The following is a 19,789-nucleotide window of genomic DNA, read 5'->3' on the forward strand; positions in this document are numbered from 1 at the left end:
TGAATGTGATAAACATGTTTCCTTTTCTGGATACTTTATACACCTAATATTTCAAAATTTGGCAACTTGCAAATTGCTGCTTATGAAATGGTGTTTACATCCTTAAAACTGATGCAGAGAAAAATAATCTTGAAATTTGACTACAGAAGGTGTTTTACTCATTACAAGTCATCATTCTTTGGAAAATATGTAGCTGCAGAAATCTTTACAGATTTATTCTTTACAGAGTAGATTCTTTTAATTAAAATACAGAATTTATTCTTTTATTTTAATTAAAACTTGAGACCAGATAATGTAAACATATCTTATTTTCTGGATTTTACCTTTTTTTATTCCTTTGGCTTTTAACTCAATTAATACCCTACTAATCCTCACTGTATTTAAAACTCTGAGACGGATTTATATCTGTGTGGCTTTTACCTTCTGTTCTTACACATTTTCCAAACGTGATTTCACAACTGCTTTGTTGCTAGTGACAGAATAAAGTTACAGCTATGCATAAAATTTGAGGATTTGTAACTTTTCTATGTAAATCTTAATATTTATGAAACAAATTTTTTCTTATTATTTGAAAAATTTAATATTTAATACATACAAAAGAATATACATAAATTATATATAATATATTTAGCATAAAAATGAAGTAAACATTTCTGAAATGACCACCCAATTCTAGAACTAGACCATTACCGTTAATTTATATCTACTTATGTGTTCTTCCTTTATCCCATTTTCTTGCCCACCTTTTCCACTGAGGTAATTTCATCTTTTCATGTGCTTCTTTGCTTTGATCTAATTGTTTTTTCACAAATACATGTATGGATGCCTAAAAATATATAGTTTAGTTCTTCATGTTTTTGAACTTTGCAAAAATATTTTTATATTTTCTTTTTTTTCACTCAACTTTATGTTTCTAAGATTTATTTATGTCATTTCATGATACTATAGTTCATTTCTCTACTGCATAAATTCCATTTTGAGAACACACCACAATTAATCCATTTTCCTTTTGATGGACATTGGATTGTTTCTAATTTTTTGCTGTGATGATCTGTGCTGCTGTGAACATTTTGGTGTGTTTCCTGGTGCATATGTGCAAGAGTTTATCTAGGATGTATCCTGAGTAGTAGAAATGCTGGGTTATGGGAGAAACAAATGTTCAATTTTACAAGATAATATAAGATTGTTTTTTAAAGTGGTTATAGCAATTTACACTCACCAGGAATAAATAAAAGTTACCGGGCAAAACCTGAAAAACGCTACCTAAATCAAGTAATCAAGACTAACATCAGTAATGAAAAGTCATGTTGATGGCAGGCAACCTATACATGTGATGAGAATGGCACTTCCTCTCTGTGGTCTTCCTCCTGAACACTCATAACCCCAATCTAATCACGAGAAAAACAGAAAAATCCTAGTCGAGGGACAATCTACAAATACATGGCCAGTCCCTTCCTTCTTTCCTTTTGTTCTTTCATTTAAAAATTTGGAGTTTATATAGATACTCCCAGTTCTTACCTGATGCCACTGTCTTTCTTATTACACTTTACCACTTGGTGAAGATTGCTGTAAAGAGGCCAAAGTCTAGGTGCTACTTGTGCTCATTCATTACTTCTAGGTCCTTTCGGCAGACAGAACGAGGAAATTTATGTGTGTATACTAACTTGTGTATATACCTACAGGTTTCCGCCGCTATCCAAAAGTTTGCTTTACGTCACTTGTCTTTTATGGAAGACCTGCATTAGTTCCTGTTTTTGCTAACCAAAAGAAATCTGAAGAGGATTTTCACTTTTACAAAAAAAGGCAAAAAACAAAAATAGTATTCAGCATTTGTTTTCCAGTTGGCCATTAGAGAGACCGTGTGCACCTCTGGCAGTGAGAGTGGCACCACTAAGCCCTTCCCTGGGAACTACGATTAGCATCTCAGCATCCAGGGACCATCACTTTGAACTCTGTTTGTGAGCATCTGTGCTTTCTCTCAGTGTATTTTGGTAGATTACTTTTTGGGTCTGGGAATGCATAAAAATTTTCCCCATATAAGTTAATGGTAATTGCTTCTTCAGTTTATGCCATTTTGGCTTATGAATGATTTCATAGGAATGCTGTACTTTTGGATAGTGGGAAAAACCTGAATTTGTAAATATTTCTGTGTGTATCCATTTGTATCTATATTAAGCCACACATGAGTTTATAATGATGTCTCCAAATCTAATCTAAAATCATAAGGATCATTCTCGTGTCCCCCCAACCATCCACTTACTTTTTTGTAACCTTTTATTCCGACAGTGAGAAACCTGTCTCCCACCATCCACCATCCATTTGATTGTTCAGTTGTGTATATATGAATAGTGGTTTCAAAATTGTTAAACTGTACACCATGAAAAACAAATTTACTAACTAGAGTGTAGAGTAGGATGCTTTTGTATAGTTTTTTTGTCTTTGGTTTTACAGTCTCTACTCATTTTTGAAGTTATTTAGGTCATCACTTTTTTCTCCTAATGCCTTCGGTGAAGTTTTTCGTACGTTTGTAATATAGTTTGAGTCCTTTGTCACTGTCTGCATTTCATCGTGGGATTCTCTGACCTTCTAAATGGTGTTAAAAATGTTGCATAACTTTAGGTTTACTCTTTGTGCTGTAAAGTTCTATGGGTTTTGACAAATGCTTCATATTATGTATCCACCATTACAGTATTGTTACAGAAGATTTCATCACCCTGTGCTTTACCTATTCAGTCTTCCTTCCCGCTCACAGAACCTCTAGTAATCACTGATCATTTTATTCTGTCTTTAGTTTTGCTTTTTTCCAGAATATTATATAAGTGGAATTATACAGTATGTAGCCTTTTCAGACTGGCTTATTTAACTTAGCAATATGCACTTAAGATTCATCCATGCTAGTGCATTGCTTTTTGTTACTGGATAGCATTCCATTATATGGATTTACTGCAATAGGTTTTTGAATTCACCAGTTGAAGGACATCTTGGTTGTTTCCAGTTGTTGCAATTATGAATAAAGCTGCTATAACAATTCTCATGCAGGTAAAAAAGCAATTTTCAGGATTTCCTCTATTTTTGTTATTTTTCTTTGGCATATGTATTTATGCAGTTCTTTTAATCAGTGAAATTTTCCATATACACACACATGCATAAGCTATTTATAATGTGGTACGTGACATTTTGATTCTTCCCTTATGTTTTCTTTACAGATATTCAAGAATTTTATGAGGTAACATTGCTAAATTCTCAAAAAAGTTGTGAGCAGAAGATAGAAGAAGCCAATCAAGTTGCACAGAAGTGGGAGAAGACATCCCTTCTTGCTTCATACCATGATAACCTTCAAAAGTCTGCAGAGGTATATTACTGAAATGTCTGAAAGAACTGAATAATATTATGACTGACTTACACCAGTGAGAAGTAGTAGTAGTAGTAGCAGTAGTAGTAATTATTATCAACAAATGGCAACAATAATAATAGAAATGTAGTTATATGACACTAGATGCAATATTTTTCTACGAAAATCCAGGTTTTTGCCAAAAGATAAAGTAGAGCATGGGAAGGATATGATTCTTCACATTATACAAGTGACTTCTCTTATGAATATTGTTATAGTTTGAGTTGACTTAAGTCTAAGGCATTCTGGAATTTCAGAACATAATTCCAGATGTAGTAGGGGAAGGAGATGGATAGTGGGATAGGAGAGTGTGGTTTAAGGCTGTGATCTCTGTAGCAGGGCCATATATCCTGGGGCATGAATAAAATGATCCACTGGCATGTAGGAACAAAATGAGAGAACTCTCATTTATATTTATTTTGTCATAGTTTTTACAATTTTTTTATATTTGGGTAATTTATAACATATGCTACATTAATGATAATATATATACACTTGAAAATAGATATAAAGCTATTAGAGTTGTATGTTGAAATGTTTTTACAGATAGGATTATGGAATCAAAACTTTTGGAGACTACTGTCAGAATTAACAGTTACCAAAGAGTGAGGCAAGTTGAGGTATGTTTCAGGTTCATACCTGAGGCTTAGGATGGAGGCAGGAGTAGATCAGTGATATGTTTAAGTGGCAGTCAATACTTTGAAGTCAGCTAGTAGGGCACACAGACAATCTATCAAGATTGGGGGTGTGTAGCTGACTTGGAAGCTGCATGGAATCCTAGTGCTAATCAATGGCACTGTGCTGAATCTTTGGATTGTTGAGGTTGAAGCCTGTGATATACCTTCTGTCCTGCTCAGAAATGATTTGGAAACTGGTAATACTGAGTCTAATGATCACCTTAGTTAGTTGCTTGAAGAAAAAGTTGACAATGACAATAATGTGTTAATAGATACCAACTATGTGAAGTTTATAAAATACTTAAAACCATTAAAAAATCTTACTTTCAACACGTAAAACTAATTATTTTGATTTTTTTAGTGTTTTTTTCTGTACAAATATATGTATATAAAATTAGGACAAAAGCATGTAGGGTGTTTTTATTATTTTTAAATTTAATGCTGTACTAATAGTATTTACTCATATCATTAAATATTTTTTTGAAAATATTTTAATAGATTTATAATACTCCATCATTTGAAACTTACTCAAGCAGTTTCCCATTCAATATTTAGGCTTTCTCCAATTTTCTGCTATGAATAGTGCTATAATGGATATCTACATAATATAACAGATATCTATATATGGTATATAAACCATAGTGCCTTTTCCAGTTATTTCATCAGGGTTGATTTTATAAGTGAAACTACTGAGTCTAAGGATATTGACATTTTTAAGGCTCTTGATACAAATTATCAAATTGCTTTGCAGAAAGGTGCTACCAGCAGTGTTTGAAAGGCATATATGCCTATAGCTTTAGTAGCATTAATTATATAAAATATTTTGTCAAATTGATAGATAAAATTTGTTACTTAAAGCTTTAAATTGCAATCATTTATTCATCATTGAGACTAAACTGTTTTTTTCTTATGATTATTGGCTATTTATATTTCTTTTGTGATTTATTCAAGCTCTCTGTTCATTTTTCTAAGTGGTGCTAGAATTCTTATTGTTTTGAAAGAGCATTTTATTTATGAAATATGCCATTCTATCATAATTGTTGCAATATTTATACTTTGTTGATTACTATTAATTTTTCTTATAGTGCTTTTTGACTTTAAAAATATTTTTAATTTTTACATGATAAAATCTACCACCTTTTTTCCTTTTATTTTTTCTTTGCTTTGTCCGTCCCCATTCTAAGATTAGTTAACTATTCTTCTATTTTTTTTCTAGGTTCTTATTGCTTTGGTCTTTGGTCTTTTTGAATTTTCAAAAATTATTTTTAGTCAATTTCTAAATGCATAGTCTTACACATAATTTTATTTAAGTGATCAGATATATACTTTTTATTCTAAATGAAGTTCTTTTTTTCTAACTTTTCCATTTTTGGGTGTCTCCCTTTTCATTCACTTCCTGCCTATGCTGTATCGGTTCTACCCTCCCCACATACAAGGTAACCCATCTTAACGACTTAATGTGTTTAATCCTTCTGCATTCATATAGTATGTGTTCATATGTAAACTATATACACACACATATATGCACACACAGAATTTTGGAAAGTAATTGTTTCTCAACACATATTCATATTATATGAAAGTTTCTTCAAGTTGTCTGGTGTAGCTTTAATTTGTTCTTCTGATGGATGCATAATTTCATAGTGTGGGTATATCATAATTTACTCCATCATTCCCCTCTTGATCGGAATTTTCTGTTTCCGGTTTTGTGCCACTATGATTAATGCTGCAATCTGATCATTGCTTATATATCTGAACTTAATGATGCATTTGCTCTGTAGGATAGATATTGAGGGGTGGCATTATTGGCTCCCAGGGTATGCATACTTTTAATTTGATTGTGTTCCCAGACTGATTTCACCGTTCACATTTCCACTGACAATGCATATTGTTATAATTTTACCTCACATCCATCCTAGCAATAGGTGTTGCAGCCCTTCTTAATTTTTTTGTCAGTTTCATAGGCTTAGTGATGCTTTATTTTTAACTTAATTTCAAGTTCTGAGACTATTAGTGAATTTGAGCACTGTCTCACTTTTGTTGGCTATTTTAATCTGCTCTCCTGTGAATTTATTCATATTCTTTGCTCATTTTTCTGTTGTATGTCTCTTTGTTGTCAATTTGTATTGGCTTTTTTATATTTAAATGATTCAATTTATAGAATTTTGCTTTACGTAGATTTTCTTGGGGATAAAGATTTTACATGAATTGATATATACATGTAATGCCTTTGGTTTATGATTAATATCCTTTCAACAAATATATCAGCTAGATAAGTCATTTAAAAAGAAAAAAAACTTTAGGCTCTTTATTCAGTGGTTATCTAAAAGATTATTTGATTGAATCCATATAAATCAGGACTTTCAATTGGTTAATAAACAGATGCCGGCAATAAAAGGAAGAATGATGAGAAAAAAATCCACATAGATATTAGACTTATTTATTTTTCAATGTCAAAATCAGGATAGGCAAAACAGAGTTAATGTTTTCCATATACAATTTTAGAGTTTCTTTTAACTCTATTCTATACATCTTAAAATCTCTTGTTTAGGAAGTCCTCAGCCTAAGGTGATTTGACTATTGACCAGTTATATCCAAAACATCAGAACATGAACGCTCACTAACTCCAATCAGTGTGCTTCTGAAGTGAGTCTAATTGCTCTTCCTTATATGAAGTTATATGAGGCAAAGAGACAGACCTGGCTGGTCTGTCTCTCTGTAGATGGAGGTGGGCACAGGGGAAATTGTCTCTTATTTGGGACTTCAGTGTACTGGGCCAGGACAACAGAGGATCTTGCCCTGCAGGGGTCAGCTTTCCAATGTCAAAGTCTGGAAAGTGTGTTCAAATTAAATTGTTGCTAAAATGGTCTGAATCAAGAGCAGTAGTTGAGAAATGGAGCCAAAATGAAGTTTATAACAAGGAAAACTTAGAATAAAGGACAACAATGTGGGTAGATTCTTACGATATAGTGCAAATGCTTGCTATACTTTTTAATTCTCATCTTGTGTCCCCTCCTTTGAACAAGTTGAGTTTATTTAAAGCAGCTGGGAAAGACATGTAAGCTCTTTAAGGGCAGCAATTATAAATCTTCCTTATCTCTGATTCCTTGCCACCCACAAGAGTGTTTCTCACATAGTAGGCTCAAGAACATATTTTGAACCAGAAAGAAATCCCTCTAAGCATCCTCTAGTTACCAACTTCAGTCTGGCCATAGGGCTCCTTGCCTGTCCCATTCTGCTTCTCTTTTTCTGTTCTCTTAGCTGGGCCTCCCCAGGATGTAGGCTAGAATAGAGAGGAAACTGGTGCACTTTAGTTGATCAAAGCTGGCAAAGGAAGTCATGAATAATAGCCTCTAAAGTAATAAGAATGATATTCTTATGTGACTGGTACATTGGCTCTGGAAACAGAAGTTTCAAAAACACTTAAGGCAATGTACACGTGACTGGGATATTACTTTCTAATGGCTTTATATGTGCTAGTACACTTCTTCTTAAAAAGGTTTTATTAAGACATCCATTAGCTTTTAAAAGTCTTTGATGATGCAGGAAAAATGCAAAAGGAAGTATCCTCTGATAACTGTAGTCTTCTAGTGTGAGGCAAAAGTCAAGATTAGTGGTTGAAATAATAAGACTTTATTTTATGGATTCGGGATTCAACTTAGTGTTCTTTATTTTCTTTTTAGTAGAGTCAAGTCAATCTCTTGCAGTATTTTGACAATGTGAAGACAAAACCTGGTAGCATAACAATGAAAATTTTGGAGCAAATGAGGATTGGATCAGGTATTTTAAAGATAAGCAGGCATTAAATGGCTTCTGGCTGCAAGCTGTCATGATATTTTAATGCCAAGGAGATGTCTGCTATCCCCAATAGAAGGTTCCACAAGGAGGGGCACCATTCTACACCCAGTGTTTAGCACAGTGCCTGGCACAGAGTAATCTTAAAAAGGAACTATAATAGTGCAATTTTTAACTTTATTTTTCTGTAAATTAACATGATCTTGGTATTAAGCCTTGAATCTACCAAGAGGCAGAAAACATAATTTTAGTTAATTCTGGATTTTCTTAAAACATTTCTGCTTTATGCTTAATCACTTCCCCATTTTCCCTCCAGCATTCTTTTTTCTCAGAGATAAACAATTCCCTGGTGCATATATTCTTCCACAGCATCTCAGTGAGAGCAGAGACACTGTGTAATATTCTGCATCACTGTGTTGAGGACAAAGCCTCAGTGACTCTTAGTGGATTGAATGATGTTAGTGGAGGAGACATGCGGGGAAGCATTATGGTCATCGATCAACATCCATTATGAGATAGTTCCTTTTGGGATATTTCCTTTCTAATCTTCAGGAGTCATCAGTCCTTAACGTGGGCATTTGCAGCTGAGATGCATGTGTCTCCACCTGGTCTCTCGCTATAAGGTCCATATTTACCATCTGCCACATCTACTATTCTCCTCATTTCAACCACAAAGCTTTGTTACTTATTTTTTTACACTCCACCAGTGTATCTCGTGGCTACATGGGTAAAAACTAGCAGCAAAATGAGCATTTGGCTGCTTTTTACTCTTCTTTGGGTACAACAGGATCTTGTGAGGCTGTTCAGGATCTGCTATCTGGATATTCCTTTACCCTTGTTTCTGTTTTATTCTCCTGTGCCCTGCTTGTGCCAGGGAACTTCTTTAAAGGCTTAGAGTTGGGAGAAGGATGCGAATTGAAGTGATTTTTATCAAGCTTTCCTTTTTCTCTTCTTCTACTTTTTCTCTTGCTCTTTAACATGAGTTTTTTGGTCATAGAGAGGTGGATTGTATATATGAAATTTGGGAGAAATGTATTCTTATTAAATCTTTCCAGTCTTGGACCTGGACTATGGCTTTTGAATTTAAAAACAAGAATATGGTGTCTGTGCTTTCTGTTCTTATTCCCCCTGGAAGTTCTGGAGGCTTCTGATACAGCCACTCAAATGTAGGATGGTTAAGGTAAAGAGGACATGCGAAGAAAACCCATTGTTAATAAATCACTCCGTCCTTCTGCAGAAAGATTTGCTGCTTTGAGAGAAGCAGATATCCTGCAATTGAATTCTAATGTCTGGCTTCCCACAGGAAAATTTGCTGTGAGGAAAAGAGGGTGGTATATAGAAATTCCTTAATCAGGTTCTAAAAAACAAGAAAAAATAAAGAGAAGCTGAAGTCTCAACAAGTTTTACTGAGATATAATTGACATACAGCACTGTGTAAGTTCAAGGTGTACAGCATAATGACTTGACATACATATATTGTGAAATGATTACCACAATAAGTTTAGTTAACATCCATCATCTCATATAGCAACAACAACAAAAAAAGAAAACATGTTTTTTTCCTTGTGAGAACCCTGAGGATTTGCCCTCCTAACAACTTTCACGTATACCATACAGCAGTATTAACTATAGTCATCATGTTGTACATTGCATCCTTAGTGCTTATTTATCTTATAGCTGGAAGTTTGTACCTTGTGAAAGTTTGTTTTTAAAAGATACTTGTGAAAAATGCTGCACATCTTCCCTCTCTATCCAACTGTCTTCCCACTCAAAGTAAAAGCTAAATTTCTTACAATGGCCTATCGAGCCCTACAAGTTGTGACCCCGCTTACCTCTTTGATCTAAATCCACCACTCTACTCCTCACTTACTCCTGTCCAGGTTCCCTCACCTCCTCACTGCCCCTCAGGCACATGAAGCCTTGAATCTTTGTACTTGCTTTGTCCGTAGCCTGAAATGCTATTCCTCCAGGTATCTGCATGGGGTTGGGGAGTCACCTCTTTCAAGTCTTTAATGGCATCTTCTCAGTGGTTCCTACTCCATTCATTTAAAATACCCTTCTCACCTGCCCATTACCATTCCTTGCTTTGTTTTTGTTCATAGCATTTGTCATCATCTATCAGAGAGACATTATGACTTAGTTGTTAAGAGCAAGCACTCTATAGTCAGACCATTTGGGTTTGAAGCCAGGCTCCATCTCTTACTGGCTGTGTGACTTTGGGGAAATTGCTTAGTCCCTCTCTATCTTAGTTCTTCCTCTAAAATGAGATTTTCTCAAGAATTAAATGTCCCTTTTCCCTCTTACTGAAATGTAAGCTCATGAGGACAGGGATTTTGTCTATTTTCTTTATTTGCTTTGCCCCAGCACCTAGAATATTTCCCCTATTTTATCAATCATTTGTTGATAAGTTTAGTTATGTTATTTTAGCTTATTGTAATTTTTCCTAAGAACAAATATACTAAAGTTAGCTCTACCTTTAACTAGGGCCATCTGAATCTCCCATGGGAGCTAGCTTTATTTTTAGAATAAATGCATAGTCCAAGTGACAGTTGATAGAATGACTCACTCATCCATTAATTCTTTTATTTAAATATTTATTGTTTGAGCTACTGTATTTTGTTTGGCTCTGTGCTAGATACATTAACTAGAGGACACTAAAATTGAAAAATATGTATTTTTCCATTGACCCTGAACTCAAGGAGCTTATTTTCCAGCTGAGAGTCTAGACTTCTAAGGATGAATCCATGGGGATGGTGACTGAAGCACTGACTTTTTAGTCGAACACATCTAGGTTTTATATATCTCATTCCTGCCACTCACAAACTATATGACCTTGAATAATTTATTCAACCATTTTAACTGTAGGTTCCTAATCAATAAAGCAGGCGTAATAATTGTACCTACCTCAAAGGGCTTTGAACTTATTAAATTAGATTATCTATATAATGTGCTTAATATAGTGCCTGGCACTATATAATAGTAGGCATTTAATGATTCTTATTTGCTGTTATTATTGCCTTGAAGCATGCCTTGAAGGATGGATAAAGTGTGTAGAAATAGGCAAAAAGGGCATTCCAGGCAGAGAGAACAGCCTGAGTTAAGTCAGAGAAATGATAAAGCATGAGGTGTATATGGGAAATTACAACTAGTTCTGATTGACTGGAGTGTAGAATATGTTAAAGTAGGTAGAGAAAGTAGGAAAGTCAAAGCTCAGTCATGTAATTCTTCACCCTTAAGTAACCACTGGTCCATTTTGGCATATTTCTTTCTAGTTATTTTTTTATGCAGTGTAAATTTGTGTAAAAGATTGCTTATTATAAAATTGAGATTAGAAATGCAGGTAATAATAGTAAACATCCAGATAGTGCTACTTATGTGCCAGACACTGTTCTAAATGTTTTATATGTATTAATCTCTATTGCTTCCCCTCTGGCTCTTCCTAACAGATCTATTACTTCTTATAAAGTTGTTTTTAAAAAAGAAAAATAAAAAGAACACCAAAAACTTACTCTGAAATACTCTCAAGACAGTATGTATTTTCATGTATAAGGTGATCCTGGTTTGATCCTCCATAGCTGGTCATTTGGAAGTATTTCTTCAGCAGCCTTCTTCTAATATGATTATGCCTGGTTCAGTCAGCTTACATTTCCATAACAGAAATTATTTCTTGCAGTACAGATTTATTTAGAAACTTTCCCTCCTAAAGGAAAGGAGAAGTTGGCTAGATCAGGAGTTATCCATTACAGAGATTTTTAAAGTGAGGTTTATGTCATTCTAATTGGTTGTCCCCCGGATCCTTATTTGGTAGCATGGACTTTCCATATTGCCATTTCCCAAGGAGGTGGAGAAAAACTCTTTTTCTTCTCCTCTCCACCCCCATCCCCACATATATCCAGGAGAAGGCCCTTAAAGCACAGAGGAGTGACTGGCATCAACTTCCCAACTCAATCCTCTGTCTATAATTTACCAAGGAGATTACTGTGGTGACATTAGAGTTTCCTGGGGTTGGGTTTGGGGGAAATTATTCAACAGCCAGGGCTTAAGGTATAATATGTCCCTTCAGATAGTCAGATGGTCCTAGCACAGAAAAGATTCCTGCTATTTTCAGCCTCATAAAGCAACATTTTGCTAAGACCCCCAACTAAAGATCTTGTTATTCACACTATCCCTCTTCATTGTCTGATTCCATTTTTCATAGTTTATTAAAATTGTCCCTTTGTGGTTGATTCATCAAGCTTCATTTCTTAGTGAGGATAACATCATTCATTCATTCATTTATTCTACCAATATTTATTGAGTATATGTTATATGCCAGGTATTAGATATATATCAACAAACAAAACAAAAATTTCTACCTTCATGGACATTATATTCTAATGAAGGGGACAAAAAAGTAATAATCAGAATTAAATTAGATAAAGTATATAGTATATATAACATATATATAATAAATCATATAACATATTAACATGTGATGGCTATTATGGGAAAAATAGATCTGGTTGAAGGGGATTAAAAGTGTTGGTTGCAGGGGATTGAAATTTTAATGAAATGGTCAATGTAGGTCTCAATGACAAGGTGATATTTGAGCAAAAACTTGAATGGTGTGAGGGAATTATCTATGAGATTATCTGGAGAAAGACCATTCCAGGTGGAGGGATTAGCCAGTATGAAGGTCCTAGAGTGGGAACATACTTAGGATATTCAAGGAATATTAAGCAAGTCTGTTTGACCACAGCTGAGAGAACAAAGGGAAGAAGATAGAAGGTAAAGTCCAAGAGGTAACAGGGGGCCAGATTATGTACTACCTTAGAGGCTACTGGAAAAATTTTACTCTAAGAGAAATTGGAAACCATTGGAAAGTTTTGAGTATGTGAATGACTTGATCTGACCTTCCCAGAAGGCATGCAAAATCTCCTGTTTTTAGGAATAAGAAATATTTTATTTTTGCCTGGATTGTTTTTACTCATTATTAGTTTCCACAAGCTTTTTTATTGTAGCTATATATTTAGTGTGTATCGAAGTGGATAGGAAGGACAATAAGGTTGTTGTTTTGGACCCTCTGAAGTTGCTGTAGTGTGCTTCCCAATGATAGATTTCTTCCTTGAAACAAAATCAAGTGAGTTACCAAAGTAAAACTTTAATTCAGTTTTAATAAGATGTAGTTTTAAAAGACCTGGAGGTCAAGGTTTTAGACTTTTCTTGTCTTGAAAGAAAGTGACTTTACCTGCTTGCATTCAGCCTGGGATCATTTTAAATACTGTAAGCTTCACCTATTAGGTTTTGAAGTTTCTTCTCAGGTGCCTAGAAGGAGATATCTTTCTCACTTCCTCAGTATACATGTGATAAAATTCTAACTGCTCAACTTAAACTCTGATTTATATAAAATTTTTGGAAAATGTAGATAAAAGTTTTTTTGTTGTTATTGCCCTTTTGAACATTTTTGCCTGTAATATGTTGTAGATATGACAAGGTGGCAGCAGCAGCAGAGTCATAACAGAAATATTCTGTGTTGAGTTGATGTTTTAAAATAAGATGGAAATTACTTACTCAGTCTTTATTTTAGGAATATAACCAAGAAATTTGTTGTTTTAAAACATTTTAAAATAAGCATCTAATCCGAGGTTTGATTTTTTTTGTTGTTGTTGTTTCTTAGATGTTTTTTTCTGAGCTTTTAGTGATTTCTCTCTCTTCTAAACTATTCTATACTGCGGCACATATCACTCTTTTCCTATCTGCCAATGCTGTGTTAACTGATTTTTAGCCCTCAGCTAAGATCAGTTTTCTGCTTAACTCTCTTTTATTCTTTATGAAAAAAGTGGACATAGCATCCTCCTCACTTCTGCTCTAAGAATTTATATGTATTAGTCTATTTTTCCCACAGAGCTTGAGTTGCTGAGCTGAAACCTGCAATTGTAACTTGGTAACAGAAAGAAAGTATTTTTACATTACTGAACAATTACTGAACTGTGTTGCCATACAATATTGGGCCAGGAAGGAGACAGCTTGGCTTCACAGAGAAATCAAGTCATCTGAGAGCTCTGTGTGTGAATTTTGGCTTTGTCATTTGCTAGTAGTGTCACCATGGAACAATTACTTAACTTCTCTGAACTTCAATGCCTTATCTGTAAAATGTTAAAATAATAATGTTTACCTCACAAAATTGTGAAGACTGAATAACGTGTAGGGCATGTAAAGTGCTTAGTACGGTTCCTGGACCTAGTAAATACTCCATAAATAGCAGCTATATTGATAAGGATTTGGTGGAAAGTCCTTTTACATCTGAGACTCACTTTCTTCATCAGTAAATGGAGAAAAAAAAAAAACATGTTGGGGAGAATCAACAGAAAGGATGTGTATAAGAAAGCTTTGAAAACCGAATCCTATAGAACTGCATTATGTTGAAATGTATGGTAAAAACAAGATTTTATTTTCCTATTTCATCATTCCTCCCTGGAAATTCAGATCAAATGACAGATGAGAAAGCATTTTGCAATGCAAAAGCATTACATGAATATAAGATGATCTCATCATCATTAATACACAATGTGCAAATATCTTTTCATATGCTCACTACTGTTGTAATTCTTTCCATGGATATTTTTGTGGGGCTGAAGAAGAGAAAGAGAGTTAACAGTAGTCCCTGCTAAAATGTGTATACCTGCTGTAGGGCAATACAGTGCTGCTGTAGGTAGGCTCTTGAATGAGCTTGTCAGAGCTCCATATTGATGTTTAAATAGAGCAGGTTTTTTTCTTGTTTGTTTTTATTTGTTTGAGAGAGTGGGTGGAAAAAATGTAATTATTTGGCATGGGGGACCTGGGTAATGGTGAGAGGCAACTAAATGATGATAAACGGGAGTTAAGAGGAGGCACAATTAGAGAAAGGGAACCTTAAAGGAGAAGTGGATAGTCTCAAACACAGCTTTAACTACTAGTTCATTTTTTTTATTATACTAGCTTGGCAAGAGGCACAGATTATCCCTTATAAGGAATGATGACACTGTCTTCCCTTCCATTCCCTTTCCCTCTCTTCCTTTTCTTTCCCCTCCTCCCCTTAGCATTTACTTAATATCTGCTATGTGTATTCGTCTTTGTGTAGCTGCCAACTGCCTTTGCAGACTTTGGTCTGTATGTAAAAGTGGACCTCAGGAACACCTTCTTCTTTCATAGCCTCAGCTCTGCCCAGATCTCTTTGACCTATCCCTTTCACTTCATTCCTTCTTTCTTCCTATCTTCTAGTTCCTGACCTGGATACTAGTTATTTTCATTTTTTTGGACTTGAAATTTTTTTTTATGTCAGTTGCAAAGATGAGGAAGACCAAGGCTCTTTATTTTATCTTGTACTTTAGTAGGAGTAACAGTGTCTTACTTGTATAGACCATTATATAGTTAAAACATCTCGCTTATCTTAGTTGATTCTCAGAATGGCTTAGTGAGCCAGGTAGTGTTAATGTCACTATCCATATTAGAAATGAGGATGCTGTGGATAAGCAACTTGTCCAGGCTCATATTGTTAGAAAGCGGTGGAGTCAGGAATTTGACTTCAAGCCAAGAATTATACCATTACATTATAGGAGTGAGAGGCTAATTTTATAGGATATGGGGGATGGTTTCATGGCTAGGTAGCTTTAGTGCTGGACTTTGAGTAATGCTTATGACTTTATTCCTGGAAGAGACAGGTATTCCAGGTAAAGGAAACTGCATGAGCAAAAAAGCTTGGGAGAGTGATAAAACCTGCTATATATAAATGAAGTTTGGGCTAGGCACTTTTCTTTTTTTTTTTTAAGCATTGGCCCTGAGCTAGCATCCGTTGCCAATCTTCCTCTTTTTTTTTCTTCCCAAAGCCCCAGTACATAGTTGTATATCCTAGTTGTAGGTTGTTCTAGCTCTTCTATGTGGGATACCACTACAGCATGGCCTGATGAGCGGTGCTTGGTCTGCATCTGGGATCCGAACTGTCGAACACTGGGCTGCTGAAGTGGAGTGCATGAACTCAACCAGTCGCCAACAGGGCTGGCCCCCTGGGCTAGTCACTTTTAATATATTATCTCCTAATCTCTATAGCAATCTAGAAAGGTAGGTATTTTATTGATTGATTGCTTTCCTTGTTTTAAATAGAATTTTAGGTGGTAGGTAGATATTATTATTTCTAATTTACAGAAGATGAAACTAAGCCTCAGAGAAGTAAAGTGACTTGATCAAAGTCACACAGTAAAATGTGATGTTGTGGGGATTAATAAACATGTGCCTGACATTCCATGCCCCTTCCCAGGAGAAGATGGGCAGGGCTTTATGAAGAGTGAGGAGTCAGGTTTAGCAGACAGGGTTGCCGAAAGTGATAAGACTGAGTAGGTGATTCTGGCTGTCTGATTGAGAACTTTAATTACAATACTATAGAGTTTAGATTCTCTTCTTTAGGCAGTTGTGAGCCATAGAAAGTTTTCATGCAAGGAATGGCATTATCAACTATGATGAGGAAGATTAAGCTGGCAGCTCCATGCAGGATAGGTCAGAGAAGGGAGAAACTGGTGTCAGGGAGACCTGTTAGGCGGCTGTCACACTACGAAATATTCAACTGCAGACCTGGAGAACTATGCATTACCATTCTGAAGAATACTGAATAGTGAATTTTTCTTTACAAGTATCATTTCTCATAGGTAGTAACTTGACTTATAAAGAAGAAAATTATACTAAATTTAGAAAATGCACTCTAACTTGTAAAAGAAAGGAAAATCCTGATTGCAAAATTAATTACCTGGTGAAGCTTGTTGAGTAACTTACAGAGCTGGCGGTTACTTTGCTGAGGCTGAATGTTAGCTCAGCATTTATCTATGAATAATTTACAGTAATATTTTCCTTTGGAGTGGTCTACCTAACCTTCCAATAATATGATCCAAAACAGTGAGAGTACTTTAGTTTTCTACCTAATATTGTTCAAATGTAATAAAATTGGATCATACTAATATTTACTAGAAATACTGGACCTCAAAGAATGTATTATTGAGATGGCAGAAAGATATTTAACTGCAAAATGTCACTAATACTAATCACTTTGAAATTTCTCTAAGTTTGACCTTCCTCTCCATTCACAATGCTGTTGATCTAATTTAGACTTTCATAGAATCTTGCTAAGAGATTTGGCAGGCTTCTAATTGGCCTTCATAATCTAGGCTTTTGTCTTTTAACTCGGTATCCATAACCAAGCAATTTAAAAACTACTTATTTATCTTCAACGTTTACTGACTATTGTTTCATTTCCTTAGCATAGTATTTACCATAGCATAGCCTTTATAGTCTGGCCCAAACTTAGGTTAGGCCTTACTTGAGCCTTGTTCTTGTTTCCCCTTTCTGGAATAATCTTCCTTTTGTTTTCATCTGGAAATTTCCTGCTTATTCTTTTAAAGACCTACTTTTCTATTACCGATCTTCTAATCACCTCAAGTAGAACAAATTCTTCTCTGCTCTGTGCTGCCCGAAGCCTCTGTTAGAGTGTTTATCATATTGTATTAAAACTAGTTGCTCTAGTGTTTCACCTGTTACACTGTGAGCATCCTGTTATCAAGTATTATATTTATTCATACAGTTATAATATGGTTCAGAGCTTGTTAGGCAGTAAGTATTTAATGAATGTTTATTGAGTGGATGATGGTATTTTCTTTGATGTCAGAGAAAAATATGCTGTTTTGCTAAATTTATATGTATTTTCCTAGGCTCATGTCTTAAAATCTAGTTGACCCAGGGAAAGGTTGTCTAGTCCTAGGTAAGATTCTGCAGGAAGTTGTTAAAAGTACAAAAATGAGTCGTGATGGTCCACAGCTAACTCTATCCTTTAAATTACTTACTATGTGGCAGACTATGGGACAATTATGGGCTAAAATGATGTAATGTACCTCCACATCCCTTCCTGTGTATTGAATCTTATTAGCTGATTGTGTAACTATCACAGTCAGAGATGTTACTGGTCATTAGCAGCCTTGGAGAGAATGAAGTTGCAGGGATTGTCCTCTTTCCTGCTTCAGACTCGATTTGAGTTGATTGCTTACTCACTTTAATAAGTTGATCTCTTTTAAAAATTTAGTTTATGGTTATTTTTGCTATTCCATAATTTTACAGTCTCATTCCTTATTTGATAGGCAGAGTTTCCTGGCAAAAAAGATAGAGGAAGCTTCACACTCCCTAAAGTTTTGCTTTCCTAGAGAAAATGGCCTGAAGTATATGGAGGTCAATCCAACTCTGAAAATATTACGGTGAGAGAGTGAGATTTATTCATGAGGTGGATCTATCAGTAACTTGATAATAAAACTGTAACAGTGGAAAATGTTTCAAAACATCCATGCTATACAAGCCTAATGTAATGCCGCCTGTATGCCACTGCAGAAGATCTAAGGAAGTCTACCTGCCTTAGACCCTGTCCACTGAGGGCTTTATATGGAAACCTCAAAAAGACTTGGTATTCTTATCAAGGAGTAATAATTCTTCTTACTTCGAATCAGTTTAGCATTTTTTTCCTTAGGGACTTTAGCACTTTCCACACTGTATTATAGTTACTTGTGAGCAAGCTAGAACTCCCCTACAATGTTACGGGGTCAGGAAGTGTGCCCTGTATACGTGGTTTACATCCCCTTGGTACTAGTCTAGGTCCCTGCGTATAGCAGCTGCTCAGTAAATGTTCATTGGATAAATAAATGGATTATGTTACTGTCTTATCTAAAAGGACCATAATTTTCAAAGTATAGAAACATGTAGAAACAGGGCAGAGTAATTGAAATTGAGAATGTTCCAGAAAATTTCAGATAAATGATAATCCAAACTTGTAACGCTGTCAAAGAACAGAATCAGATGTTCTAGGATGTTTTTGGGAACAGACAGTCTGTATTAATCCACTATTAGTTAAGAATTTTCTGAAATTTTTAGAGATATTACTATTCTCAGTTATAATTTCATTATTACTTTAGTAAATATGACTTACTTATATGTATGCAGCTGTGATTGAAAGAAAATAACATAAGATCATGGCTTAACGTATGAATAACCCTTTGCTACTTAGTTAAGGAAAGAAAATTGTTTTTTAAAAAATCTTTTGTGTTCATCCTCCACACCCTGATGAAAAGTGAATCAGTACAATACCAGATATCACACTAGCAGGAAAACCTTAGGAGTTCTCTTTTACAGAGTCCACAAGAGTAAGTGAGTCATAAATCCAAAGTTATTAATGCCTTAAGTCATTGGTTAAACTAATTTCTTAAAGAAGTGCATAATGCAAAATCTTCATGAGATTTCTTTATAGTGCTGTGGTGGTTAGTTTTATGTGTCAACTAGGCTAGGCTACAGCACCCAGTTATTTAATCAAACACTAATCTACATGTAGCTGTGAAGGTATTTTGTACATGTGGTTAACATCTACAACCAGTGGACTTAAAGTAAAGGAGATTACTCTTGATAATGTGGGTGGACCTCATGCAATTAGTTGAAGGCCTTAAGAGCACAAAGTGAGGTTTCCAAGAGAAGGAATTCTGCCTCAAGAATGCAACACCTGCAGCTGCCTGAATGTCCAGCCTGCTGGTCTGCCCTATAGCTTTCAGACTTGCCAGCTTCTACAATTGCAAGAGTCAGTTCCTTAAAATTAATCTCTCTTTGTCTCTGTCCCTCTCTCCTATTGGTTCTGTTTCTCTGGATAAACTTGACTGATGTGAGTACTAACACATTTTAATAATAGCCATCACTTAGATAGCACTTATTATGTTCCAGGCAGTTATCTAAGCATTTTACGTATATTAAATCCTTTAATTCTCATAACAGTCATACAAGATATAGGTATTATTGTTATTTCATTTTGTAGATGAATAAACTACAGTGCAGAAAGTTTAAATGATTTTCCTGAGGTTACACAGCTAGTAAGTAAAAGAGCTGGGATTCAATCCTAGGT

At 35.0% G+C, this 19,789-nt stretch overlaps 1 protein-coding gene across 16 annotated transcripts in view; it reads left to right on the top strand.

Annotated features, from left to right (window-relative positions):
• Positions 1 to 19,789, top strand: part of DLG2 (discs large MAGUK scaffold protein 2) — a 1,837,299-nt gene that overhangs the window by 243,578 nt on the left and 1,573,932 nt on the right. For all 16 annotated transcript variants that reach the window (XM_023646512.2, XM_023646513.2, XM_023646509.2 and 13 more), the window contains exon 3: positions 3,207 to 3,352. In XM_023646512.2, the coding sequence (XP_023502280.2) occupies positions 3,207 to 3,352 (146 nt within the window). The remainder of the gene's footprint in view (positions 1 to 3,206; positions 3,353 to 19,789) is intronic.

Source organism: Equus caballus, chromosome 7, assembly GCF_041296265.1.
Source record: "Equus caballus isolate H_3958 breed thoroughbred chromosome 7, TB-T2T, whole genome shotgun sequence".
Taxonomy (NCBI): domain Eukaryota; kingdom Metazoa; phylum Chordata; class Mammalia; order Perissodactyla; family Equidae; genus Equus; species Equus caballus.